Source organism: Penicillium vulpinum (genome assembly GCF_028829585.1).
Source record: "Penicillium vulpinum strain IBT 29486 chromosome Unknown utg000001l_segment0_segment0, whole genome shotgun sequence".
Taxonomy (NCBI): domain Eukaryota; kingdom Fungi; phylum Ascomycota; class Eurotiomycetes; order Eurotiales; family Aspergillaceae; genus Penicillium; species Penicillium vulpinum.
In genome coordinates, this window is record NW_026643241.1 from 7,278,490 (window position 1) to 7,304,467 (window position 25,978).

The 25,978-nt window shown below is 47.8% G+C and overlaps 13 protein-coding genes across 13 annotated transcripts; 6 read left to right on the forward strand and 7 right to left on the reverse strand.

Moving 5' to 3' along the window:
- Nucleotides 1-1,246: 1,246 nt before the first annotated feature.
- On the reverse strand, nt 1,247-2,461 carry tom40 (TOM complex pore protein TOM40; the record flags this gene model as incomplete). Its single annotated transcript, XM_057250294.1, has 3 exons — nt 1,247-1,354; nt 1,424-2,071; nt 2,150-2,461. The coding sequence occupies 3 exons, from the start codon at nt 2,459-2,461 to the stop codon at nt 1,247-1,249; spliced, it is 1,068 nt and encodes a 355-aa protein (XP_057114726.1).
- Nucleotides 2,462-3,184: 723 nt separating this feature from the next.
- N7479_002598 (bifunctional fructose-2,6-bisphosphate 2-phosphatase/6-phosphofructo-2-kinase) lies at nt 3,185-5,486 on the forward strand (the record flags this gene model as incomplete). The annotated part of the gene is made up of 11 exons (XM_057250295.1): nt 3,185-3,198; nt 3,383-3,571; nt 3,636-3,671; nt 3,728-3,825; nt 3,877-4,046; nt 4,111-4,191; nt 4,246-4,353; nt 4,401-4,520; nt 4,575-4,949; nt 5,004-5,180; nt 5,235-5,486. The coding sequence occupies 11 exons, from the start codon at nt 3,185-3,187 to the stop codon at nt 5,484-5,486; spliced, it is 1,620 nt and encodes a 539-aa protein (XP_057114727.1).
- A 133-nt stretch (nt 5,487-5,619) lies between these two features.
- Nucleotides 5,620-6,074, reverse strand: N7479_002599 (ubiquitin-related modifier 1; the record flags this gene model as incomplete). The annotated part of the gene is made up of 3 exons (XM_057250296.1): nt 5,620-5,737; nt 5,792-5,956; nt 6,013-6,074. The coding sequence occupies 3 exons, from the start codon at nt 6,072-6,074 to the stop codon at nt 5,620-5,622; spliced, it is 345 nt and encodes a 114-aa protein (XP_057114728.1).
- A 228-nt stretch (nt 6,075-6,302) lies between these two features.
- On the forward strand, nt 6,303-8,781 carry N7479_002600 (Elongator subunit ELP2; the record flags this gene model as incomplete). The annotated part of the gene is made up of 2 exons (XM_057250297.1): nt 6,303-6,417; nt 6,485-8,781. The coding sequence occupies 2 exons, from the start codon at nt 6,303-6,305 to the stop codon at nt 8,779-8,781; spliced, it is 2,412 nt and encodes an 803-aa protein (XP_057114729.1).
- A 1,170-nt stretch (nt 8,782-9,951) lies between these two features.
- Nucleotides 9,952-10,846, reverse strand: N7479_002601 (putative ABC transporter; the record flags this gene model as incomplete). The annotated part of the gene is made up of 2 exons (XM_057250298.1): nt 9,952-10,661; nt 10,714-10,846. The coding sequence occupies 2 exons, from the start codon at nt 10,844-10,846 to the stop codon at nt 9,952-9,954; spliced, it is 843 nt and encodes a 280-aa protein (XP_057114730.1).
- Nucleotides 10,847-11,089: 243 nt separating this feature from the next.
- N7479_002602 (tRNA dimethylallyltransferase) lies at nt 11,090-12,579 on the forward strand (the record flags this gene model as incomplete). Its single annotated transcript, XM_057250299.1, has 2 exons — nt 11,090-11,182; nt 11,242-12,579. 2 exons carry the CDS (start codon nt 11,090-11,092, stop codon nt 12,577-12,579), a joined length of 1,431 nt encoding a protein of 476 aa, XP_057114731.1.
- Nucleotides 12,580-12,935: 356 nt separating this feature from the next.
- On the reverse strand, nt 12,936-14,516 carry N7479_002603 (DXO/RAI1 family decapping nuclease; the record flags this gene model as incomplete). Its single annotated transcript, XM_057250300.1, has 8 exons — nt 12,936-13,096; nt 13,146-13,445; nt 13,502-13,672; nt 13,725-13,866; nt 13,907-13,973; nt 14,034-14,065; nt 14,134-14,376; nt 14,442-14,516. The coding sequence occupies 8 exons, from the start codon at nt 14,514-14,516 to the stop codon at nt 12,936-12,938; spliced, it is 1,191 nt and encodes a 396-aa protein (XP_057114732.1).
- Nucleotides 14,517-14,942: 426 nt separating this feature from the next.
- N7479_002604 (protein GET4) lies at nt 14,943-16,244 on the forward strand (the record flags this gene model as incomplete). The annotated part of the gene is made up of 4 exons (XM_057250301.1): nt 14,943-14,986; nt 15,072-15,328; nt 15,461-15,613; nt 15,664-16,244. The coding sequence occupies 4 exons, from the start codon at nt 14,943-14,945 to the stop codon at nt 16,242-16,244; spliced, it is 1,035 nt and encodes a 344-aa protein (XP_057114733.1).
- Nucleotides 16,245-16,346: 102 nt separating this feature from the next.
- On the reverse strand, nt 16,347-17,004 carry N7479_002605 (uncharacterized protein; the record flags this gene model as incomplete). The annotated part of the gene is made up of 3 exons (XM_057250302.1): nt 16,347-16,447; nt 16,510-16,578; nt 16,641-17,004. The coding sequence occupies 3 exons, from the start codon at nt 17,002-17,004 to the stop codon at nt 16,347-16,349; spliced, it is 534 nt and encodes a 177-aa protein (XP_057114734.1).
- Nucleotides 17,005-17,526: 522 nt separating this feature from the next.
- N7479_002606 (replication factor C subunit 4) lies at nt 17,527-18,846 on the forward strand (the record flags this gene model as incomplete). The annotated part of the gene is made up of 5 exons (XM_057250303.1): nt 17,527-17,615; nt 17,704-17,924; nt 17,984-18,083; nt 18,137-18,559; nt 18,621-18,846. The coding sequence occupies 5 exons, from the start codon at nt 17,527-17,529 to the stop codon at nt 18,844-18,846; spliced, it is 1,059 nt and encodes a 352-aa protein (XP_057114735.1).
- A 203-nt stretch (nt 18,847-19,049) lies between these two features.
- Nucleotides 19,050-20,981, reverse strand: N7479_002607 (amidase; the record flags this gene model as incomplete). Its single annotated transcript, XM_057250304.1, has 5 exons — nt 19,050-19,964; nt 20,056-20,250; nt 20,307-20,579; nt 20,654-20,675; nt 20,734-20,981. 5 exons carry the CDS (start codon nt 20,979-20,981, stop codon nt 19,050-19,052), a joined length of 1,653 nt encoding a protein of 550 aa, XP_057114736.1.
- A 372-nt stretch (nt 20,982-21,353) lies between these two features.
- N7479_002608 (CeGAL family transcription factor) lies at nt 21,354-23,668 on the forward strand (the record flags this gene model as incomplete). Its single annotated transcript, XM_057250305.1, has 5 exons — nt 21,354-21,461; nt 21,512-21,603; nt 21,652-22,662; nt 22,716-23,310; nt 23,396-23,668. 5 exons carry the CDS (start codon nt 21,354-21,356, stop codon nt 23,666-23,668), a joined length of 2,079 nt encoding a protein of 692 aa, XP_057114737.1.
- A 467-nt stretch (nt 23,669-24,135) lies between these two features.
- On the reverse strand, nt 24,136-25,777 carry N7479_002609 (Major facilitator superfamily domain general substrate transporter; the record flags this gene model as incomplete). Its single annotated transcript, XM_057250306.1, has 3 exons — nt 24,136-25,194; nt 25,250-25,546; nt 25,601-25,777. The coding sequence occupies 3 exons, from the start codon at nt 25,775-25,777 to the stop codon at nt 24,136-24,138; spliced, it is 1,533 nt and encodes a 510-aa protein (XP_057114738.1).
- Nucleotides 25,778-25,978: the final 201 nt, after the last annotated feature.

Below are 25,978 nucleotides of genomic sequence, written 5' to 3' on the forward strand. Positions count from 1 at the left end.
GTTGACTATGGCCCAAGACTTCACAAGCGGGATTTAGCCCTTCAGGCTTGAGATATGGAGTCGGTGGCTGAGGAATATCCATTTTGCGGAGAGAAACATAACACTTCTATGTTTAGACTAATTCTGCACAAAGTACTTTTGTACTTCAATTTTCCATTACAAAACATAACTCCACAATAATAACCTTCCGTATCATTTTCGAGAGCGAAACGTGGGAGACTAAACGTATAACTGAACCCACTTTACGAAGAAACTTAGTCCAGTTGAGTGGAGAATATGAAGCAGAAACGGTTCCAATTCTAGGAGATGCATAAGGCCACTGCACTCCGGAGTCTTCTACCAATTGGATAAAAGTTGCTCCAGTGCCCACAGGATATAGTGGAGTAATACTAGATGGCTGATTCGTCTGATTTGTTGGGTCTTGGAAGACGCCGTCGTTCGTCCCGGTCACCGCTTTGGGTATATACAGGCATTATTCGGGATCATTTTCCTCTCCGCTTTGATTTGTGTGGCGTCTGAGGAAGGGTTTTGATATTGTTGTTTTGGAGCCAATAGAGTCAAGTCTGGAACGAAATAGCCCCTTTGTCTTTAATGAATATATTAAAGCTGAAAGATTTATAGTTTTCATTCGAAAAAAAACAGAGACCTATATGTATGTATAAGGGCCTGGTTTTCATGGCAATGTCAACACCTATAATCAGACAGTACATTGATATCCACCTAGACAAAGGACTGGCTTTGTACATCCTTTGGCGAATCCTTTCAGATAGGAAATAATTAGAAATCGAAGACAGATTACAATGAAACCATTACAACTACCTCAACCTAATCAAAAACTTGTTTTACATTGGCCCGTCTATGATGCGAAAAACATAACCAGAGCTATCTGCAGGCGCAGCCATGCATCCCAGACCTGGCAATCCCATAGACCCAAAACATGGCCATGCAAGGAAATGAACTGGAAAGACAGTAAGGAGACACAAGACATCAGACCATAAGCCAAACAGAGATGCAGCATCAGGTGGTAATGGAAATGGAAATCAAAGAACCGGAGTGTGAGAATCTATACAAAAAAATTTGGAATCTCCATGGCGCCAAACAACTGTCACCTACACCAGCAACCCAAATTCAAGAGGATATACCGAGGGAGAGAGACAACATATGTCATTCCAGACATGGAGAGTGAAGAACTACTAAAACATGGGAGGCGAAAGGGTTATTATCTCGGGCGATGCGAGAGGAGAGTTTAGAAGGGAGGAGGGATCATGCTGGCAGCGTCAACCTTTTCCTGCTGCTCCATGACATCCTCGCCAGCAAGCTCAAGGGAGACGGCAAGACCGAGCTTAGCGGTTTGCTAGAAAGAAAAAAAGAAATAAATTAGCACCGAGGTTGCAATCGGAAAGAAAAGACGGATGTCACTTACCTTAGCCTGGTCAATCTCACCAGCAAAGGAGAGAGAGATGGGCATGGCAATGCGCTTCTCGAGGAGGCAGCTGACCTTGCCGGTGCTGTCAACCTGGGCGCGGAAGGAAGAGGCACGGAAATCGTACTTAGCACCAATAGCAGTGGTACCGTCACGAGCAGGGCCGCCCATCATAAGAGTAGCGGGGGAGGGCTGAAGTTGGAGGTTCATGTCAATACCAGCCTCAACACGCTCGGACAGCTTGCGCCAGTAAGTGGCATTGAAAGTACCCTGGGCCTGGAGCTGAGCGGTACCAATCCAGTCCTCACCCTTATACTTAGCGGAGTAGGACAGAGCAGTCTCGGGGCGAGCGGTGATGGCCTGGCGCTGCCAGATAGCCTCGAAACCAAGAGCGAGATTGGGGGTGACGGACTGCAGGTAGCTGCCGACGAAGATACCGGTGAGACCGCCCTCGAGGCAAGAGGGGTTGAAGGCCTTAAGGGACGCGGAGAAGTCACGGCCAGTGTAGTCGTTATCGATCTGGACCAAGCCCTGGGTACCACCGTTCATGATCTGAGCGTTGGTCTTGGTGACAAGGGCCTGGTTCCAGCGGTAGTTGGCGACGGCAGCGAGCGCACCGTCGCTTCCGTAGTTACCTTGCATAAACACCTATGAGAGCGCGATATGTTAGATACTGTGAATTGCAGTTTACCGGCACGCCGGATCGCATAGAATAGTTGTCCTTACTTTGGGGCTTCCGTACATGGCGGAGAAAGCATATGGAGGCAGGTTGCCGGTTGAGCCCATAGAGAACGCATGCGACACACGGAACAGAGGGGACATGCCAAAGACCTTGGTCAGGTCTGCGCGGAGACCGGAGAACATGAAGTTGGTCAAGAGAACATCCTTCTGCACTTCCCTGGCGAGGTTATCGACAGTGCCGGGGTTGGGCAGGTTAAGCAAAGCCCTTCGGTCGGAGAACGAGGAGTATGCTTCATTGATGGCCGCGGCGGCAGGGTTCTCTGCGAGGAAAGAGAGGGATGATAGGTAGTCGGCCATTTTGGTTGAAATCTGATAATTGACGAATATATTAGGTGTCGTCACGCGTGTTAGTCGGTCTCAGTAAGACTCGGATCAAAACAAAAATAATTGAGAATAAAAGGGATTGAGACCAGCCCGAGGATCTGGGACGAGCAAACGTCTTCAGATGACCTTTGATAAAATAGCGTAAGGAGGGCTGTATCTGATGCGCTTGGGAGTGTAGGGGAAGCAATTCAAGACTTTCCAAGCTGTGAAAAATGCTAGTCACCTGCCTCGGCGTCTTTGGTTGCTGTCGTTCGCCGGTGTATTACATAATCTTTTTTTCGGGCCTTCCCGGTCTAAGGCAAGACCAGAGGGGACTGAGGGTGATTGGGGTGATCTATAACCTGATATTAATTGATCTTTGAACAGCTTCTTCCATTTCATTCCGTTTGACCCTAAATCGTGCTAGAATCGGGTTTCGTTGGAGATTGCTTTGAATATTGAAGCCTGAAAAACAAGGCAACAAAAGCCCATGATCTGCACCTGATAGTTATCTGGGCCTTGATCGATTACTTATACCGCCTCTTACCTGCCTACTCTTCCTTGTTTCTTGCTTTACTGTCTTGCAATCAGGCTAAGGTGACTTTAAATATCTCTGATCTATCTCAGGAATATTCTCAGGCTATCAATCGGCAATCCTGACACGCACAATTCTGAATCTTGTGATATCTCGAGGTTGCGTCACATCGACATCCCACCATGGACACATTACTGTAAGCTTGCCTTTGCTGCTTCACGGATACATGTTTTTTTTTCACATGAAAGTTTTGTGCTTGTTTTCTGCTTGAAAATACTAGCAAAAAAAAGAAACATCCTAGCAATGTACCCAAGTCTAGTCTTGGGGAAGCTGAATAGTGAAGTCTGATAACGGATTTGAACTGACATCATACCTAATAGCACTGCTGATATTGTGGCCAATTCCCCACGATTCCGTCGCAAATCGTCAATCTTTGTCGATGCAATTCATGACTTGCCGGAAAAGGCCGATCTGGCCCCGGCCCAACTGTACAGTACCGAATCTGGTCGGCTTTTCCATTCGGGCCGCATTGTGATTATCACAGTCGGCTTGCCTGCCAGAGGCAAAACGTATGATACTACTTTTTATATTGGATTTGTATTTCTCATTAAACTAATTCTAAATCCATGACAGACATATCTCAGTGGCCTTGGCACGGTACCTTCGATGGTATGCTTTATTCCTGTGGTTTGCGCATCTCAAGAAGTACGCTGATGCATTGATAGGCTTGGTGTCAAAACTAGAATCTTCCACCTGGGCGACTATCGTCGTGCCACAATCCCATTTGGCGAGGACATGCCAGATGACTATTTCTATGTCAATGGTAGGCAAGATTCCTGATGTACCTGATTGACCATGTTAATGATTTGTTCAGCAACCGCCAAGTCCGTTCTTCTACGCCAAAAGATTGTGAGAAAATGTCGAGAAGATATCTATCACTTTTTGAACCATGAAAATGGTCAAATAGCGATATATGATGCCGTCAACCCGCTCGCTTCAGGACGGCGCTCGCTTGCCAAGGAATTTGCGAAGCATGATATTGAGGTAAGTCATAATTGATTCTTTGAATATTCCACAATAGACTAATTACTGACATAATTTTCACCAGACCCTGTTCATTGAGTCTTGGTGTGACGATGAGCGCATCATTGAAGAGAATGTTCGCAGAGTCAAGATATCCTCCCCTGATGTGAGTCTCATGTACATCTTAGCATTGAACGTAAATTCTGACAATCATGGTTAGTACGTCGCATGGAAATCGGAAGATGCCGTGAAGCATTACTTGAACCGTATTTATTCTCGTATCCCCCAATTTCAGACCATGGAAGAAAAGGACTTGAACTATATCAAGGTACGCGCAACTGATTCTGTCACGTTGCCATTACTCACAAAATATAGATGATCAACGCTGGCGAAAGACTGATTGTCAACAATCGAAGCTTTGGTTACCTCTCTAACCGTATAGTCTTCTATCTTTTGAATCTCCACATCAAATCGAGACGCACATACTTCGCCCGGGTAGGTCATTCACTGTAAATATTGCTACTATGCAACCTCTAACAATTCATCTAGGCCGGTGTTTCACTAGACGCAGATTCATACAAAGCCGATGCTTCGTTATCCGAACAGGGAGAAGACTACGCCAAGAAAATGACGGCGCGTCTGCTAGCTCACCGGGAAGAAGAAAAGCAAGCAATGGTTGAACGAGGAGAGACTGGCTACGAGCCAAGGCCCTTGAAAGTTTGGACCTCCACACGGCGCAGAACAGTGGAAACCGCGAAATACCTCCACGAAACCGGATATAAAGTCCGGCAAAGGTCTCAATTGAGCCAACTGCACCCTGGTGTTTGTGAACAGATGTCTGAGGATCGCATCCGAGCAGAGCTTGGGGATGAGGTTGCTAAGCACGAGCTGGATCCCTACCACCACCGTTATCCTCGGGCAGAGGTAAGCCTTGTCCAACCCCCTCAAAAATTTGTAGCTGCTGACCATTTTCAATAGTCATACCATGACTTGGCTGTTCGCCTTGAGCCAATTATCCTTGAATTGGAGAGAGAGCAAACCGATCTGCTCATCATTGCACACGAAAGTGTTTTGAGGGTTTTGTATGGCTATCTTATGGCCTGCAATGCTGCTGATATTCCGTTCCTTGAGTTCCCCCGCGATGAAATTATTGAGGTAAATTGGACTTTGGGCTGTATTAGTATCTACGGCTAATTAACACTATTTCAGATCGTCCCCGAGAGCTATCAGAACGAGGCACAGCGGATCCATATCCCCGACCTCCCCGAAGAGATTATCCCGGCCTCTCCAGAGGACTTGAAGATTCCAGTGCCCCCGAGCGGGGTGGTATCACCAACGCAAGGGCTTGGTACCCCAGAAGGCCAAGTAACCCCACAGAGTGGTTATCGAACGCCCAGTGGAATGCGAACACCGCGTGAGCGCGAAAGGATCTCACAACAGCATGTTGAGGATGTGGTCTAGGTAAAAGTCCACACAAATTCGCTTCACCCCGCAATACCCCCACATGTTGCTCTGGAATTCCTCCAGCCACACTTCGAATCAAGTTGCTTTTTTATCTTTGTTGCGTTGATAGCATCAATACAGTCGATCATGTTTAACCGCCATGTAAAGTTGAGACAAAAACAATGTTGTCCCCTTGTTGAAGTTCATATGTCTCTTCGCCTTCGAGTTCCCAATCGGCATCGTTAATAAGGACGAGAATCCCTGGTCGTCTGTCGAACTCATTAGTACTGTTTTAATAAAACCCTAAAGTTGTGTTGACATACACATTGTCCTCCATAATGAACATGTCTATCCTCTGATCCTTCATGAGATTGTCGACGAGGTATTTAAGCAGGTATGAGATATTTGGCTTGCTGCCATCCTCTAAACGAGCAGGCAAAACGACCTTATGCTTGCGCTCATTCCCGAATAGCAATTCTAAGCCGCCACTGTCGAGATCAATTATTAGCAGAGGTTGATCGATTGAAGGAAAGATTTGACGTACGTAAACTCGACGGTGATAGGGATGGGTAATTCTCCCTGACTCGCATTTGAACTACCAGCCATGGCGCAGGTGAAGGGAAATCCAGAGACTATAGCAAGTATCGCACTTATTGAGAACGGACGGAAAGAGATCACAGTCAAGTCTGTTGAAGATGGAGGGGCTAGGCGGAGACAGAACCTCTTATCGATAAGCCCCAATCTTCCCGCAATTTCTTTGCGGCTTTTCTCCAACTTATTCCTAGTACAGCAACACAGACAGACAAAAGGGTTCACGAGCCCTCATAATACTCCATGGTCGCTGTCACAACAGACTACATTAGTGTTGGGGAAACCGGCACCCCGGTGCCGCGGATTGGGATGTGCAGACCGGCGTGCTCGCCTTCGGTGCGGACAGCAATGTCGCCTTGTGGGACCCTCTAGTAGGTCCATTGAGAACAACTGCGCATTGATAACAAGGAAGAGCTGACATTTAGTCAAGGACAAGACTGATCGTGGTATCTACGCCCTGCTTGTTGGTCATACCGACAAAGTCAGCGTCGTTCGATTTTATACATGCCCCGCCTCAGGAACGAGATTTATCATCACCGGCTCCGTCGACCGCACAATACGGGTATGGCAAAAAGACAATGCCGATCCCCACAACTATATCCTTGCGTCTACCCTTGAGGGCCACACGAGCTCGGTGAATGCGATTGCTGTCGCTGATGGAACGGACATTATCGCATCTGGAGCGGCTGATGGAACGGTTCGGATCTGGAGAATCAATGCACAGAACGAATTGAAGTGCGAGCTCCTTGAAACGATCACAATGACACCGCGGTTCTTCCCACTATCTCTTTCACTGCAGGGGCTCGAAGGTGACTCGGACAAGCCATTAGTGTTAGCCGTTGCAGGTACAACAACCAAGGTTCATATCTACGTCTCGGAAACCTCCATCAGCAAGCCAGAGTTCAAGCACCGGGCTGCGCTTGCGGGACACGAAGCTTGGATCAAGGCTCTTTCGTTCACCCAGGACAAGCAGAGCAACGGTGATATCCTGCTAGCTTCTGCAAGTCAAGACAGATACATCCGTCTTTGGCGACTGCGTCGTGGCGAAGCAAGCGCTCCTGCTTCGATAGATGATACGGATCCTCTGCTTGGAGGAATGGAACCTACGCTATCGAACAAAGCCCATGAGTTCGAAGCTGCAGGATCGAAATACTCCATTACTTTCGAAGCTCTTCTCTTTGGACATGAAGACTGGATCTATACTATTGCATGGAATCCAGATTCGAAGCGGCAGCAGCTTCTCTCGGCATCGGCCGATAACACCATCACAATTTGGGAACAAGATCAAGCATCAGGCGTTTGGATGTCCCCAGAGAGAATGGGAGAGATCAGTGTCCAAAAAGGATCTACCACGGCAACTGGTAGTGCAGGTGGCTTCTGGATTGGGCTCTGGTCACCAGATGGGAAGCAGGTGGTGAGTCTTGGACGGACAGGTAGTTGGAGAGTCTGGCGACATGATTCCGACTCGGATCTTTGGATACAGCGATTCGGTGTTTCGGGCCATGTGCGCTCATCTAACGGTGTACAATGGGAGCCTACTGGAGGCTACCTGCTTTCAACCAGCTCGGACCAAACCACCCGACTTCATGCAAAGTGGGTGCGGGAAAACATAGGCTCATGGCATGAGTTTTCTCGCCCTCAGATTCATGGGTACGATTTGAACTGCGTCGACACACTGGGTCCCTCACAGTTTGTCACTGGCGCAGAGGAGAAACTCCTGCGTGTGTTCAATGAGCCCAAACCAATTGCTCAGTTGCTCGAGAGACTTACTGGGTTCAAACAATCAAATGATAAGGACCTCCCAGACACTGCTGAAATCCCAGTGCTGGGTCTCTCGAATAAGGCACTTGGAGATGAGGCGCCAGTGGAAGAAGATGAGCGAAAAGCCCCAACTGAAGCGCCAACCAGTTCTGCCTTGCTGGCTGCCAACCACCCGCCACTAGAAGATCAGTTGTCTCGTTACACATTGTGGCCGGAGCATGAGAAGCTCTATGGCCATGGCTATGAGATTTCAGCAGTGGCAGTGAGCCATGACCGTAAGCTCATTGCTACCGCCTGCAAGGCCAGCTCGATTGACCATGCAGTAATTCGTCTGTATGATACATCGGACTGGCATGAGATCAAACCTTCTCTCACTGCGCACTCTTTGACCATCACCGACCTTTCATTCTCGAGCGACGATCGCTATCTTCTCAGTGTTGGACGAGATCGCCAATGGGCGGTCTTCCAGCGGAGCGATGCAGACCCAACTACGTTTACAAACCTCAGCTCAAACCCCAAGGGCCACTCTCGAATGATCCTAGGTGCCGCCTGGGCCCCAGCTACAACGGATCATGTGTTTGCCACAGCAGGACGTGACAAATCCGTGAGGATCTGGCAAAAGTCCGAAGACACTTTCATCTGTAAGACTACCGTGGCGCTGACATCAGCGGTCTCGGCAATTGCTTTCTTGCCCGCAACCATCAAAGGCACATATGTTATTGCTGCCGGCGAGGACAACGGTGTCATCTCTGTCCACCAAATTGCTGCCGACACTCTCGAAGCACAGCACATTGTGACCATTGACAAAGTGATCTCGCCTTCTAAGGCAATTACTCAATTATCATGGCGACCAGTGCAAGCTGCAGAGGCGGATACCACTGGTAGGGATCAATTCGAATTGGCGGTGGCAAGCGAGGACACCTCCACCCGGATATATGCTATTTCGAACATGCTCTCATGATTTGTGTAAAAAGAAAAATGGTTCTAGTCCTCCTTTATGAGTTATGATGGTTGAAAACTCCCGAGTGTTAAATAAATACTGTAGATGCAGATGTTCCATGAACCCCATTTATACCTTGTGATTAAACGCAATTGTTGAAACATTAAATGACTCCTGACTTCGGTGTTTCTTGAGGTATACAGCCTCTATCTAGCTCCTGTAGTTCTGAAGTATATAGCTCGTCGCGTATGCAACCACCGTCCTCAACGACGTATGACTCTAATAGTCTGATATATCTAGCTGAAGATGCTATGAAGGACATTATATGTACGTGACCTTAGGAGATCTTTTAAGAAGTGCCTTTGGAAATATCTTTAGATGTCCCTTGAGGTCTTCTTTTTTAGATATTCCTGGTCTCTTCTTGATGTTATAGCTAGAATACTAATGGGAAAAAATAGTATGGAATACACAGGGCTTATCACTCTATAATATAAAGTAAAAAGCATTAGGAATTCTAAGGTCCCATATGTACGTATACATATGTACATATGTGTAAGTATGATTAGCGGTTACTGATATAAAGCTACAAAGGAAAGAGCAGTTAGGATATTTAAGTAGAGGCCTGCTGAAATATCGAAAGCAGATCAGAACCCAACCAGGGTCCCGATGTAGATAAGCCCAAAGACAACGAGAGCAGTGGACTATCAACTAGCATTATGTGATGGGAGATGCTGCGTAGTCGGGCAAAATATTTTTTCTTCGGATGAATTTAAACACCTTGTATGAGACCCTTTATTTCCCACATAAAGATAAAATTTGAAGAATGTAGATTGTATCTCTGCTAGATACATAGCAGCTATTGGAGACTTTGGTCTCCTTAGCTATAGGAGGTGGCAGGCGAGGACACGTCTACACGCATGTATATACTATGTTGAACATACCCTCATAAGTTGCATAAAAAAATCAAAATAGTTTTAGTCCCCCCTGTATGAGTCATGATGGTTGAAAACTCCCAAATGTTGAATAAATCCTCCCTTTAGATGCAGATGCCAACCCATAAACCCCATCTATGCCTTGTGGTTGAACCCAATTGTTGTTGAATGGCATGTTAAATGACTCCTGACAGCAGTGCTCGCATGCAAAAATAGAAAAATAACAGGAAAAAAAAACGTCAGATCTCCAGATTAGTGCTCACTCATGTTTCTCCAGGCCGTAACCACCAAGACCTTCAAGGGACTGGTAGGTTTTGCCCTGGTTACCACGAGCATTCCGTGGGCCTCTGACTTTCATGTCCTCCTTGAGCCACTTCAGGACCAGCTCTCCAAGGCGACTATTCTCTGAAGTCCATTCAGGGACTTGTTCATGGAACGACTCGACACTACCTATCGCCTTGACCTTGCCCAAGTGCATGTGGGCCAAATGGGTAGGCCACTGGGCGAGGTTGTCCAAAATATGGGTAGCATAAACAATAGTGCACGCACGGGTCTCAGTCTCCCGCTTTAGGAAAGCCAGGAAATTGCTCCTGGACAAAAGGTCCAAGTCGACAGTGATCTCGTCGAGCAGCAGAACCTGCCAGGGCCGCAGCAAGCCCATGGCCAGCTGCACGCGGCGGCGTTCTCCATCCGAGACAGCATGCATGCGCCAGCTTAAATCGACATCAAGAATATCGATCAGCTCGTCCCGGCGCTCTGGGTAGGCGTTTCCGCCGACAGAGGCGAGCAGCGTCGGCACATCGATATCTGTGCGCACGATGCTGTTCAACACCCACTCGACTCCCAGATAGGTCACGCCATCTAGACTGTCCTTGAAGGGGTCCTTCCCACCGATGGCGATGGTGTTACTGGGTGCAAGGCGCTTCCCTGATAGGAGGCGAAGGAGGGTGGTTTTCCCCGCTCCATTTGCTGTGGGTTTGGGTTAGTTTTCGAGATTAGTTTGGAGATGGGTTTCACTCACCGCCGATCAGTAGAGTGCGGCTTCCAGCTGGTAGACTCATGCTTACGTTCTCCAGGCCATCTGAGCCATCTTGGAACTTGTATGAGAGGTTTTGTACCTCAATGGATGGGAGAGTGGGAGTGACATCCGCCATGATGAAAGTGGGAGAAAAATAAAAGTGTCGAAAGGACCGCGGCTTCAGGCTTAAAAGGAGGAAGATAAAAAAATGAGTCAGACCAAGCTGTTAATTAGAATTTATCTAGACTGATCTGATGTTATCGCTCATGTAACCTCGATGAGGCGATCTCCGGGGCCGGGGACGCCATGGATGAGGTAACCCGCCTGATAACAGATAACAGCTTTTTTCCCCCCACGTCGTTGCAATGAGTATCACGGTATGATCTCGGCTCTCCGATCTATCTGGCACGGTCAAAGAACCATGAATCCTCTCATAGCCGTTGTCGGCGCCACGGGCACAGGCAAGTCTAAGGTAATGACTCCAAGTATGGCGCACGTCCTCCAGACACAATGACTGATAGCTGTAGACAGCTTGCAGTGGACTTGGCCTCTCGATTCAACGGTGAAATTATCAATGGCGACGCTATGCAGATGTACCGCGGTCTACCGATCATAACGAACCAAATCCCGACAGAGGAACGGAACGGCATCCCTCACCACCTCCTCAGTTGCATCGACCTAGACGCAGAAGCATGGCGCATAGGGCTGTTCAAGCGAGAAGCTCTACGACTTATTGAAGACATTCACGCCCGTGGCAAGGTTCCTATCCTTGTTGGGGGTACCCACTATTATACCCAAGCAGTGCTGTTCAAAGAACAGCTCGTGGGCGAGGGAGTGGATGACGAGGGCGAGCGGGAACAGATCACGGAGTTCAGTTCAAGCTCGTTGAAATGGCCGATTCTGGACTCGTCGCCTGAAATCCTCTTGGAGAAGCTGCGCGAGGTGGATCCTGTCATGGCCGCGCGATGGCATCCGAAAGATGCTCGGAAAATCCGGCGGTCATTGGAAATCTATTTTCAAACAGGGCGGCAGGCCTCCGAGATCTATAAAGAGCAGTTCTCTCAAAAACGAAAGGCGATAGACAAGGAGGAAGGACTACTGCGGTTTGAGAATACGTTGGTGTTTTGGGTACATGCCGAGAAGGAGGTCCTCAACGCGCGCCTGGATGCACGCGTCGATGACATGGTCAAGCAGGGCTTGATAGCCGAGGCGGAGAAAATGTCGGAATACTTGCTGGAGAAAGCCTCCCAGGGTATTGAAGTTGATCAAACACGGGGAGTCTGGGTGTCCATTGGGTTCAAGGAATTAGCGCCATACTTCGAGGCTATTCGGGACGGGCAAGCAAGCGAGAAAGAGATTGAAGATCTCAAACGAAACTCTCTTGAATTGATTCGGATCGCCACACGGCAGTACGGAACGTCGCAGGTCAAATGGATCCGCAATAAACTCTGGAAGGCACTCACAGAAGCCGGAGAGACACATCGTCTTTATCTCCTGGACAGTTCCAATGTCAATGACTGGAACAAGTGCATCACTGAACCATCTGAGAAGATTGTGCAACTGATGCAGCAAAGCAAGCCGACTCCGGATCCCAAATCGCTTTCTCAGTTGGCAGCAGCAGAGTTCGGCGCGAAGGAAGCCCAGGCCAAAAAGCGTGTACAAACAGACCCAATCGGGAAGTGCTATACCTGTGACGTCTGTCAGAAGACTATGGCAACTGAGGACCAGTGGCATATTCATTTGAATAGCCATCGCCATAAAAGTGGACTGAAATCTGCGAGTAAGAAGGCACAGCGCGATGAATATTTCCGAAAGAAGGAATTGGAAGCGCAGGCGAGTCAGGCTCCTGAAACTGAACCTGGGTCATGAGCTCTTGCACTGCATAGCGAGCGATAGATTAATGTTTATAGAAATACCCAAAAGTCCTCGGTTATCTTAAACAGTCAGGGAGCATCTCCGTCATAAACTCAGGTGCGGGCAGTAGTCACTAGGTAGGACACCTCCCCTGTGAAATCCCTCGTATCGCCTCGGATCGATAGGACCAATTGGCAGTCTGTAGTATTTTTTCTAGATTTTTCAATTCCTGTTGATAGTCCGTTAAAGAATTTCAAAAAAGCAACTCAATCTAGAGTGAATAAGAGGCCATTGAAAGATTGAATTTATTGCAACGATACACAAGCGAACAAATTACATTAAAAAAAACTAACATACATTAGACATCCCAATCACGAACTTGCAGGGGTCGTGGTTGATCTCCAGGCCTTGAAAGCGGGCGAGAGAATATCGCCATGTCCTTGCTCCTCAACTTGATAGACCTCGATGACCGGGGACTTTTCCTTCTTTCGAATTCTCCACGTCCCCTCCTTATTGATAGTCTGCTTAAGCCCTAGAAGCTCTGTCAGTTTTGCTATAAACCTATCAGAAAGAACACTCACATTCCAAAAATGCACCAGTGAAATTGATGCAGACGTTTCCGTCCCAAGTACGCCGGCCGACACTCAACACTTTCCCGGGAATACTGGCCGTGTCCAGCTCCTCTAAACTACGACAAATGCCATTTTCATCACGGAATCCCACGATGATCTTAGGCACGCCGAGCAGGAATGACTGTGCCCAAAATTTGAGCAATTTCCGCTCATACTTGATCATATCGCGATCATTGCGGATTTGAGCTGATGTCTTCAACTCAACCCAGTTAATGGGGTCTTCTTTTCGTGGCGGCTTGCTGTCCCATACTATAAAAGAAGTCAGCGCTGGGTATAGCCACGGAAATCAAGGTACATAAACATACTGGCATCAACCTCTCCGCCGAGAATCATACGCACGTTACCGATCTCGGTACGGACAACGGAACAATACTGTGCTGCATTGTTTACAACTTGATTTTCGCGGCCTTCGATCTCTTCACGGGTTGATTCATCCCACGTCTTCCGAAGTACAGCCAGAGTTTCAAATTTGTAGCCTAGGATTGCTAGTTAGTCTAGGCAGAAATTTGCATGGGTTATTCTACACACCCCAATACATCATGAGTTCCTGCGGTGCCATTCCAGGTGGTGATCCTCGCTTGCTTTGATTCTCTTTCTGTTGGTTCTTGTACTCGTTGTTTTCTTCGATGAATCTAGAACAAGTCAGCACCTCATATAGTGATGTTGCTAGCTAAGTATACAGACATGGTGCCCTATGATATATATTAGACCATGGAAGCTTGACAGTCTTGCTGAGATTGATATCGTACCTGAAAAAAAGTTGCATTCATCTCGAAGCTAGAGATAGACCGGGGTTAGAGAAACAGCACGCCTAGCCAATAGACTGGAGATACGAACCCATTCATATTATCATAGGGAGCCGTTAGAATCTGTATACAGAAGTCAGAGTTGGTTCAAAACCAGATGATAGTCTGCGCTAGACTTCAATCCAACACACCTTGGTCATCATTCCTCTCCATGTGATGATGTCTACCTCACACTTCTTCTCTCTTTCTTGCTCATAAGCAACAATGGTATCAAGTAAAGCATTCAAGTGCTCATCTGGGACATCATTGAGCTTCTGGAATGTCTCATAGCCCTTGTTCAGGTCTGCAGGGAGAGCCGGCGTGTAGTAGTAAGCCATGGATGAATCGCCCAGCGAAAAACGACGCTGGTCATCATAAGAGAAGCAAGCAACTTCCTATCACCGTGTGAGCTATTTATTTATTTTCATTTGATTGGCATGGCGCTAGGTCTTTGGCTTACCCTTGGTCTCCGGATAGAGGTGTTTGCGCCGCCGAAGCGGTGCAGGGGCTGGATGTCAAAAGTAGACCGGTTCATGATGAGTATGTTGTACTATTGAGCAATTAACATAGTCGAATGAAGGAGGGCGATTGCTTGGTCCTTGATATAGATTGTTGCGACCTAGGTAGCTCGTATAGTCGTTAGGGATGCCTGTAATGGCGTTTGAATTATCGCAGTATCGCCGGAAACAGGGCCAAGAGAACGAATAGATTCAAAATCAACAGGAAGTGTAGATTTCGTGCAAAAACAAAGCTGGCAGTTCCAACTATAAAGTGACCATAAGGTATTTTTGAGAAGATGACGGAAGTGCCATGTTCTCCAGGGCTCTGGGCGAATTGCCGCGTCCCCACCAAATCTCAACTTGCTCCCCGCGAACATTCTTGCACTGCTCACTCTGCTTGATAGCGTCTTCGATTCTACTTTTCTTTGATTTATATGATCAGCGCTTACTTTTAATTGATAATGTCATCCCGAATTGACAAAGTCATCGCCCGCCAGCGAGAAAAGTGAGAATTCCACCTGGCCCATAACCACTTCGGACCACCTTGAACCTCAAAAGGTCCCATTCTGACCGTCTGTTATTGTCTATAGGATTGCTGATGGTGCATACTACGAGGCGCACCAGCAACTACGTGTTATTGCTGCCCGGTATATCAAGCAGTCCAACTACGATGCTGCCGCGGAGATCCTAGCTGGTGGCGCGAAAGAGCTATTGAAAGCCGGTTCCCAAAAAGGTGCATCGGCCAGTGGTGGGGACTTGGCCATCATGTTGGTGATTGAGGTATACAACAAAGCCGAATGGGAGATCTCGGGCGATGGTGATGATGCAGCAGGTCGTGCTCGGAAGAGTGAGTCTACCAAATATCTTTTTACTACAGGGGGTTGATTACTGCAGCGTGCGGTAGTGAATCTTGGTGCTTCAGGTTGGCCCAGTAGCTATTACAGACCTAACATTGCTAACTCATATTTTTGTCCTTCAGAGCGCCTAATCGAGCTGCTACGCGAATTCCCGTCAGAGGAGCCTACACGAAAGAGATTCATCCAAGAAATCATTGGATGGAGTGCAAAGTTTGGACCACTGGAACGAGGAGATGCGGATTTACATCATGCTGTTGGCTCAGTATACGCCGAAGGTGAGTGATATCGGAGCGCATGTTTGATACATTCTAATTTAGCGCTTTAGATAACGAGCCATACGATGCCGAGAAACATCTCATCCTCGGAACTTCCGAATCAGCCGAGACCCTTGCAAAGCTCGAGTATGAGTGGTACACCAGCGACGAACCGCACACTGCAGCGATCTATGCGTCACGCGCAGTCTTCCCATACCTCCTCACCGGAAATATCCGCAGCGCTAATAAAGCCCTGCTTATTTTCACTTCACGACTTTCAGCAGCTAATCCTCAGCTTGGTGTGCAGGATGTCAGCAGTTCCAACTCCGACATCCGGGTGTTCCCTGCCCTTCCTTTGGTGAATTTTATCAGCATGTTGATGTTGGCCATCCAGCGTGGAGGTGCCGATCTCTTCCGACAGCTCACTGCACACTATGCGGCACAAATTCGGGAAGTTGGTATCTGGGACGATGCTCTGGCTCAGATCGGCGAGCAGTACTTTGCCATCAAGATCCCCCGGCAAGGAAACCCCTTGATGGACATGATGAGCGGTATGTTGTTTGGAGGAGGTCAGAACAAGACAGCTGGCAAAGGAGCATCCAGAGCTGCGAAGAAGGTTGAGGCACCGCCATCGAGCATGGAACTCGATTAAGAGAGACCAAACGCGTGGGTCTTTTGAAGCAGGCCTTTGCGGGAAACATATCCAACTGATAGCGTAATGAGATCAAGATGCATACAGCAAGCGCAGCCCCGTCTAGTTAGAAATCGAGTCCTTCTCAGGCTCAAACATCCAATTATCGTCATCCAACGATGCTACCTTCTTGCGTAGGCTTTCGTGCACTATATTTAGAATCTCTGTTTCAGTCAGTATATGACCACAGAAACAACCATCGAACTCCAACCATACTATAACTTACCATCAGGTTCACCATTCGATTGTCTGGCCCGGTGCCGAACCATCATCTCCACAAGAGCCGCGTCGAACTCTGTATTAAGTATCAGTAGACTATACTTTACAGAGAAAAAAAGCACTAGGTCAAAGACATACTCTCTTTATCACGACCGGTGAGCTCTGAAGAATCGAATCCCCCATCCTCCGGCGCAAGTTCAGCCAGCTCCTCTCCATCCTCTCCAACCAGAGCCTGAGGCAATGTCGGAATCTCCAGCTTGTATCCACCATTCTTGTCCCGAACCACAATATCTTTATTCTCAACAGTTTTGAATGGTCGAGTATGCGGGCCCGAATCCGAGGATGTAGTCTTTAGCCGGTGCGAAGGGCGATTGGAGAGGCCGTTGTGGTTCTGAGGAACTGCGCCATTGGGTGGTCCTGCGGAAGCAGGTCGGCGGCTGAGGTTCCCGTGAAAGAGATTGCGGCGGACAGAGCTCTGATTCACCATTCCAGATGTTTGCATGACTGTACACACCACAATTTGTCTTTTTTTCTGTTGTGTTTGGCACGGAGGGTCTGAGAATGCGGGGGAGCTGTGCGCGTCACAGAGAGGCAGCGTCAACGTTTTGAGGAGCAGGTTTATTCCAGCTGTGCATGTCAGAGTATGTAAAATGGAGAGAACCGAGTCATGCCCCAGTTTTTAGGTATTAAGAATAATTGTTGTTGGGGTGAAAGGAGGAAGAATGGCGCGGAATGAAGTAAATGAGAAAAACGATCACAACAATGCCGGAATTGAACTAAACCATGTGCACAATAGTTAGCATATTAGAACCAATTTGACTACTAATGATCTTATAGATATTATACAGAATAAAACTAAAATAAAATCAATTAACAGCTTCGATGCCTCAATGCCTCAATGCCACACACACACATCTGAAGTGCACAGGCCAGCTGATAAGCTGTTATCGCGTTTCCCACGCGTGCTTCTTTCGCGTTTCTCCTTCACTGCACTTCTTCATTTTTGATCACCAAATTACTCACAATGGTTCAAGCTGAATCTTCCTCAAGTGCTTCTCGCAATGGCGCCAAGGCAAATACTGCTGGTGCCCCTGTGGACTATGAGCTCCCTTGGTAAGGTTTTCCTTTGATACGGACCATTGAATCAAAAACCCCTACGAGAGAGAATATTAAGTAGAGCTAACCTTTGGCTTGTTAATAGGGTCGAGAAATATCGCCCAATTTTCCTCGATGATATTGTTGGCAACACTGAAACAGTGGAGCGGTTAAAGATTATTTCCAAAGATGGTAATATGCCACACGTTATTATCTCCGGAATGCCGGGTATTGGAAAGACCACTTCTGTACTATGTCTGGCTCGGCAAATGCTAGGAGATGCATACAAGGAGGCAGTTCTGGAGCTGAATGCTAGTGATGAGAGAGGTCGGCAATTGCATCGTTCCTTTAATATTTTGGTGGTCAATACTGACGGTTTGATCTAGGTATCGATGTGGTGCGGAATCGAATTAAAGGCTTTGCCCAAAAGAAGGTTACCCTGCCCCAAGGACGCCATAAATTGGTCATCCTTGATGAAGCCGATAGGTTTGTTTCTGTCAAAGTCCCATTTTGGTCATTGGTCTCACATATTCCCGCAGCATGACCGCCGGTGCCCAACAAGCCTTGCGACGTACTATGGAAATCTACTCCTCCACCACACGATTTGCCTTTGCCTGTAACCAGTCGAACAAGATCATCGAACCCATTCAATCCCGTTGCGCCATTCTCCGTTATGCCCGGTTGACGGATGCTCAGGTTGTGAAACGGTTGATGCAGATTTGCGAGGCGGAGAAGATCCAGCACTCCGAGGATGGCATTGCTGCACTGGTTTTCAGTGCAGAGGGTGACATGCGTCAGGCTATCAACAACCTGCAGAGTACTTGGTCCGGTTTCGGCTTCGTCAGCGGAGACAATGTTTTCCGAGTAGTCGACAGCCCGCACCCAGTCAAAGTCCAGGCCATGATCAAGGCTTGCTGGGAAGGGAAGGTGGATGTGGCACTAGAGGGGCTGAACGAGCTATGGTATGTTGTGAATGTTCTTGCTTCGAGGCGCTGAAGATTTCTAACCATTTTATATCTATAGGACCCTGGGATACTCTTCTCACGATATTATTAGTACCATGTTCCGAGTTACCAAGACCATCCCCACATTGTCTGAACATTCCAAGTTAGAGTTCATTCGGGAGATTGGATTTACGCATATGCGTATCCTAGATGGTGTACAGTCACTACTTCAGCTGAGCGGTTGTGTGGCGAAGCTTTGCAAGATTAACATGAAACCCGAACTGTTCGAGCCTTCTAAGGCTTGAGACTCAAGAGTGCTTGTCTTATTGCATATTCCCACGGCGTTTTTTTTTTTTAATTCAAGTGACTCTGGAGGCAGATATCCTATCAAGCTACGTAATGAGTTACGTCTACCATATCCCAAAAATCAGTTCAATCAATGGCGATGTACGTCTTTCCGTCTGCAATTTGACCTAATCTCATATTCTGCCTATACATCCTAGATAGCTCAATTGGATTTGGATTTGTCGACACGACCTTTCCAGAGCTTCTCAATAACTGTAGCAGCCCCCAGTACCTTCTCTTCCTGAAGTTTCTTCCCGATGATCTGCAAATTCACCGGATATCCATCCACTTGTTTCGCATCGAAAAGATTCCAGTTCCACTCATCAGGACTGTTTCTTGGAACATAAGCCTCTGAGGGCAACACATCCAGCTCAGCCCTCACCCTATCTACCGGGAAAGTCAAAGCCGGATAGTCCAGCAAATTCCAAATTTTAGTATAGCCAACCCAGCGGAGTTTCCGGTGGGGCACAGTCGTATGCGGCAAAGTAGGGCTCAACAGAATATCAACAGCTCGGCCCGACGGAGACCGCACCGCATTCCATTTATCCAGATATTTCTTTTGCACCGCGAGTTTCCGCTTGTTCAGCTGCCAGTACTCATAAATCGAGATAGATTTGCCGCGGTTAATCAACTTTTCAACGTGAGGAATGAACGGCTCGCCGGCAGCGGCTACATCCCGACGAATATCCTCACCCCCGTCGACCGTGTAGAAGAGATCCATAATTTCAATGCATTCGGCATGGTCCGATGTATCCCAGATCACAACCTCGTGCCCATGTGCTTTAAGCACTTCTGATAGCTCTAGCAGAGCGCGCGTAATAGGTGGGTGAACCTTCACCACGCCGTCATCCAGGATCAACCCGATGACCATAGGTCGGTCTTGGATTTCTTGGAATACAGTGTCATTCCAGAGAAGAGGGGCGCATCGCGGATCGACATCCCAGGGCTGGCTATTCGCCATCAGTCGGCTCATGTAACAGATAGACGGGAGATCTCGGGCCATCGGGCCGATGGAAGATGGGACATGTTCTTGGCCTTCAGTGGAGACAGGTACGCCCTCGTACGGAAGTCGGGCGCTCTGTTTTTAGGGATCATAAGCATATATATATATATATATATATATATATCAATAACGAGAAAGAAGTTTCTTCATGGCAGTCAGTACTTACGCTTGGTTTGAAGCCATACAACCCCACTGTAGACTGAGGGATTCTTACGCTCCCGCCGATATCAGTTCCAAACCCGAGGAGTGATCCGTGTAATGTCAACAAAGCGGATTCTCCACCGGTTGAGCCACCGGCTGAAAAAATTGGATTGCGAGGATTACTGGTGAGTCCCCAGAGAGGATTCTCGGTTTCGGCCCACTGGAGGTATAGTCAATCTCCAAATCCGATACTGAGAGTGATAATCTCGGACGAACCAGAATGCTTTGTGGAAGATTTGTCTTCGCAATGATGACGGCGCCCATGTTCTTCAATATCTGCACGAGCACTGCGTCTTCCTGGGCGGGGGCGAAGGACCTGCCCACATATCCCAGGGTCGTGTCAACACCCTTGACGTTAAATTGGTCTTTCAGCGTGATTGGAATTCCATGTAGGGGACCTTTGAGCTTTCCAGTTACTGCAAATTCGGTGTCTAGCTGCTTTGCCTGTTCTATAGCATCTTCGAAAACAACCTCGGTCAGGCTGTTGGTCTATCCATGCCCGATTCTATCAGTGGGTTGGTCGGAAATGTAAATGGAAACGAAGATGTGATTAAAACACATACCAACTGATGTGCTACCACAGCCCTACGGATGATATCAGTCTATGGTCTGTTCCGCTTCCGACCCTTGATAAAAGACGTACCGTTGGATATATGCCTTGGTCACTTGCTCTGCTCGAAACTCTCCTTTCTTCAGATATTCCAGCAGGATAACGACATTGTCAATATCTGTGATCTTTTGAATCAAAGGATCTTCTAGTCGGGTACGTTGCTCGGCATTCTGTACTTGCGGCAGACGTTGAGCTACATCGACTAAGTACGGTGCGAGAAGTTGGTCTCTGATGGCCCGTTTCTTTGAGACAATATCTTCCCAAGTCTGTAAGCTGCTCATGCTTGCTATGAATTGAATCTTTGCTAGCCCTGTTGGGAGGTCAAGACTAGCTTTATATGGTCTGCTCGGACAGTACTCCGAGGGGCCGTGTTATCAAGTGGGGACGTGGCACACTCATGTCGAATACGATATTTGGGGATCATTTTCCTCTTTATCTAGCCGAGATTTGCCGTGTTTCCCGCAATAATAATCCCTTGCCATTTTGAATCTGTAAAATATCTAAGAGAAGAGAAAACGATGTTAAAAGACAAAACAGCTGAGAGCGGGGGCGAATTGCCCATGTGGGTCAAACCTTCTTGGACCTCATGGATTTCACATGTCCGACCACCTCTGTCTGATAGAGAGCTATAGCTCTAACAGCTTTGCTTCATAATGGAATCTAGACGATCTCCGACCGGCTCTGCCACTGGTGCCATCCGTTCACATAAAACTGTTATTGCCAAAAGGGCCTGCGACCAATGCAAATTTCGCAAGATCAAGGTGAGATAACCCCCTTTATGTATTAAAATGGTGTACTAAACTGGCTTCAGTGTAGCTTATCACAGCCTTGCAAGGCTTGTGAGTCCATGGGCTTCGAGTGTACATTCCTTCAGCCACAGAAGAAGCGCGGACCAACCGGGCAGTGAGTAATCATCCGTGACTATGAATAGTATCACTGACTGGGTCGAAGTCGCGTGTCGCAAATTCGACAGCAGCAAACTGTCATAACTCCCCAAGAAGAATCTACAAAGAATGCTTTCCAATTTCAAACTCCAAATTCATCCGTGGAGTCCGGACAAGCGGGTTCTTTACCCGGGCCACCTTGGACCTCTACCCATGGACCAGCCACAATGCCCGTAGAGGGGCCCGGAGGACTAGCGCCTTCGGGTATACAGGCCCCAATGGCACCCTGGGGTGAGGAAGCCACATCCATAGAAGCTCACAACACCAGCAACAGCGCCGTGAGCTGGAACGAGCGAAACGACGTCGAGTACTGGCTTCCAGATAATCTGGACTCTCAAATCCCTGTCTTTGAATTCCCAGGAAGTAATGTTTATCTCAAGCCATCTCTCCCGTCTATCATTCAGCCAGTCCCTGATGCCGGGTCCATGGGAATGCCCCCGCAGGAAGCTCAAAATATGCCATTCTCATCAACCGTGGGGCCTATGCATTCGAATACCCAGGAGACTTCTGCAGTTTGGCCACCCACAATCAGCGAAGCGAATATGATCCCTTGGATTGATGTCTACTTTGATCGATTACATCCAACCATACCCGTTCTCAACCGATCAGCCCTATACACTTCAATGCTCGCACAAGAACACCGCAAGAACTCCCAGTTCGGAGCCATGCTCTTGTCACTGTGTGCATTCTCGCTAACACAGCCAATTGAGATCAATGAGCAACCCACAACCTCATCCCGAGCTCTGCAGGCACGAGCTATGATGCATGAGGCGACCAAAATGCGAAGCTGTTCGGATTTCGGCGAGAACCCAACTATTGAAGCTGTTCTAACCAGCTTTTTCCTCTTTGGCTGTTTGTTTGGAAGTAACCAGCACAACGCAGCGTGGCTCCGGATACGGGAGGCACTAGATCTTGCAAACGCGCTGGGACTGAATGATCCCGAGTCATATCACGATTTGTCTGGGGAAGAGAAAGGCCAGCGTTTACGAACGTACCTTGTCCTCTCTATTACGGAAAGGTAAGTAAATGACTTAGCCCTCTCAAAATCAACTTGCTTACCATAAACCTTAGAGCCTATGCTTTGCAACACCGACACCCAATAACCTTCTGGGGGAAGCCAGGATTCACTATGCGGTCAGTGCATGACTTCATCCACAGTGCCACGCACAGTGTCGTCTCTGGCGTTATAGTCCACAACGAGAAAGACGCCGAGGGGATGATGGGTCTTGCACGGATGATGGAACTATTCGATGCGATCGACGAAGATGTCGTCGATTGCTGGAACCGCCGATGCGATATCAGCAACGGGTACTGCCAGCGACTTACTGAAGTCAAGGCACTCTCCATACATCAGAACCTCAATCGTGTCAGCCAAGCCGAACGATACCGGGGCTATGACTGGTTCGAACGAGCCAAAGGAGGCCATGCCGAAAACAATGCCATGTTTACCATGGGGCTACGAGAAACCCAAGCGGCCGACGTTTTCATCACCCAGAAATGGCTCCAGAACCGTGTCTGGCTCCTCACCTCAACTCACGGGCTTCTGAGTGCTCATTCAGAACAACCCGAGCTAAGCTTCGGATATGCCGTATCCATTGCTGAATCTACTCTCCAGTTGTGCCAGTCATTACGGCTGAGCTCTATGGAAGCTCATGGTATCGGTCTGGTATGTAACCCACTCCCACCTATCACCTGCAGATATGTAGGCTCAGCTTGTGAACTGAACCTCATACTAACAACTCACTATGTAGACCGAAAAACTGTACGATATTGCAATCTGCGCAACAAACGTCCTTTGCAACACAAGCTCGGCTTACGGGGGCTCCATGAACATGCCCGCCAATTTCACTGAAAGAATACCATCAAGTGCAACTGCCACGCCCCAGAGCCTTGCAGAAGACTTTTTGTTACTTATGACCAGCTTCCGTGGTGGAAATCATCCTTATCTGGAGAAGTATAGAGCTCATCTACGCTCACTACAGATTATGGAACCAAAGGCTACAGAGTGGCAGCAACAGCAATGATAGGGTGTGTTTGATTTGATCCAAGTCGTGATATTTCTAAATTCTTGTACGAAATGGGTCTTCGGGTTGTACGATTTACTTTTTTAGACTTGATTAGCGCGTGCTATACATTGAAAAGTCATTTTTCGCGGACTCTACAGCCTGTCATATAGCAAGTTTAACTATACCCAAATTTATATATGTTCATGCTCCCTAGTCCCTGGGTACGCATAGAAAGGTCGTCTGCACATTTACCACTTTTTAATGCCTTTTTCTGTCGTCTATCTAGAAAAGAAAACTGGGAAAGGGGAGAAAATATCAAAGATTACATGTCTCAAGAGGATATCTCTAAACACGACTACGAACACATCGCAAAGTCGCATAGGTGGTCGACTGTTTTTGTTGATATAATGCGAAGATTATAGAGCATTTGCTTTGCAAGTATATTTACAGACTCTAATTAGAAAGATGAACTGTTCGAGGCCAGGTCACAAAATCTTTGTCGTATGAGACCCCACTTCAAATGAAGTCTCATACGATCTCCATTTCCACATAGGGATTTTAGCCGCATACATCTCATCGATCTCGTTAAAAGTCCGGCCACGCGTCTCAGGCATGAAGAAGTAGAAAAAGATAATGATGGCAGCCATACAGCCAGCAAATATGAGATATGTCTTCGCGCCAAGGTTAGCAGCATCGGCTGAGGTCAACCGTGGAACGACAAGAGTGGTGATAACGGCGGTTGTTTGCGCACAGGCAACTGTGTAGGACATGGTGTGGTGGCGGAGTTTGGGAGTTGCCATTTCAGAGGGCATGAGGTTTGACAGCGAGCAGAAGGAAGATGCCCAGAAAAAGTTGAATACAAATGACAAAATGGCGATGGCCATAGTTGCTTGCTTGTTGTCTCTGTCAAAAGCTAGACCACCAGCCACGGCGTCGATTATGAACATAATCCCCATCCCGATAAATGCCGTAGGACGTCGACCGGCACGGTCGATGACGAAGGGTGCGGCAATGGTGCCGGCTAATGTGCAGCAGGATGCGATGACTGTCAGGGAGAAGGGATCTGCAATGCCCAGCTCTGTGAGGAAGACGGTTGTATATGTTGTCGAAAGAATGATGCCTGATATTTGGTTAAGAGAGAAGAACGAGCCCGCAGTCAGGGTACGTTTGAGATGCTGTTGCTGGAATATGTGCCAGAACTTGGTCTGGTTGCGTAGTTCGCGCTCATTTTCTTCAGACAGCTTCATGAGATGGAGTTCATCTTCGACCTCAGCGTCGCTGAACCCACGCAGTTTCCGTAGGCTGTTTCGAGCTTCTTCTATGCTTCCCTTCCCAGCCAGCCATTGTGGACTTTCTGGAAGAGGAATTGTCAAGAAGAGAAGAAGTATAGGTATAGCACACTGCACAGCAAGTGGGATCTGGTATGACAGGCTCCCGTCGATCTTCTCCGTCCTGAAGACCACCACGGTGCCTACCACGCCAGCTGTTAAGTTCAAGATATTCATGGAACTGACACATCTTCCACGTATAGATGCAGGAACCGCCTAAATTTAAGAATGAGCGTCATTGAACATCGGAAAAACGGGACATGATCAATACCTCGGAGATATACAAAGGGGCAGTCACACCCACGATGCCCAAAGCAATCGAATTGATAGAACGACCTCCCACAAAGGCTCCCAAATTCGGCGCAAAGACCTGTAGCAATCCACCACCCACAGATACGATATATGCAATCATCAAAGGCCATTTGCGACCAAAGTGGAAATTCATTGGTGAAGCAAGCAGACCTCCAATCACGGAGCCCACCAATGGAAGGGAGAAGACCAGATTCTGATTACGAGCCGTAAGGACATACTTCCCAGTGGCTGGGTTAGGTCCTTGAAAGTTCTCGACCTACATTTCAAATCAGCTGGGATCATCTTTTGCTATCATTGCAGCAGCGCTCACAAAATCCGGCAATGCAGCAACCGGAGAAATGATTTTGTCGTCGAATCCGAATAAGAACGAGGCGGCAGCAAACACTGTGCAGGCGAAGATTAACTGAAAGTTGATTGCTTGGGACTTTCGGGCCGAGTTTGAGTAGGGGACATGTTGGATTTCAGTTGGACCACCCTTGAAAGGCATGTTGCAGATTCTCCAAATCCAGGGGAGCCTACACCCTTGAAGACACACTTCCATGAGGATGCTCTCCTATATTCATATCGAAGAGACAATTGTGGACTGGAAGTTCCCCGGATCCCCCAGATTTGCTCCAAAACTCTCCCCGGATTTATTTGAAAGAGTTTCTCCGAGACTTCCCATTTCAGTCAATTGCAACACTACGGG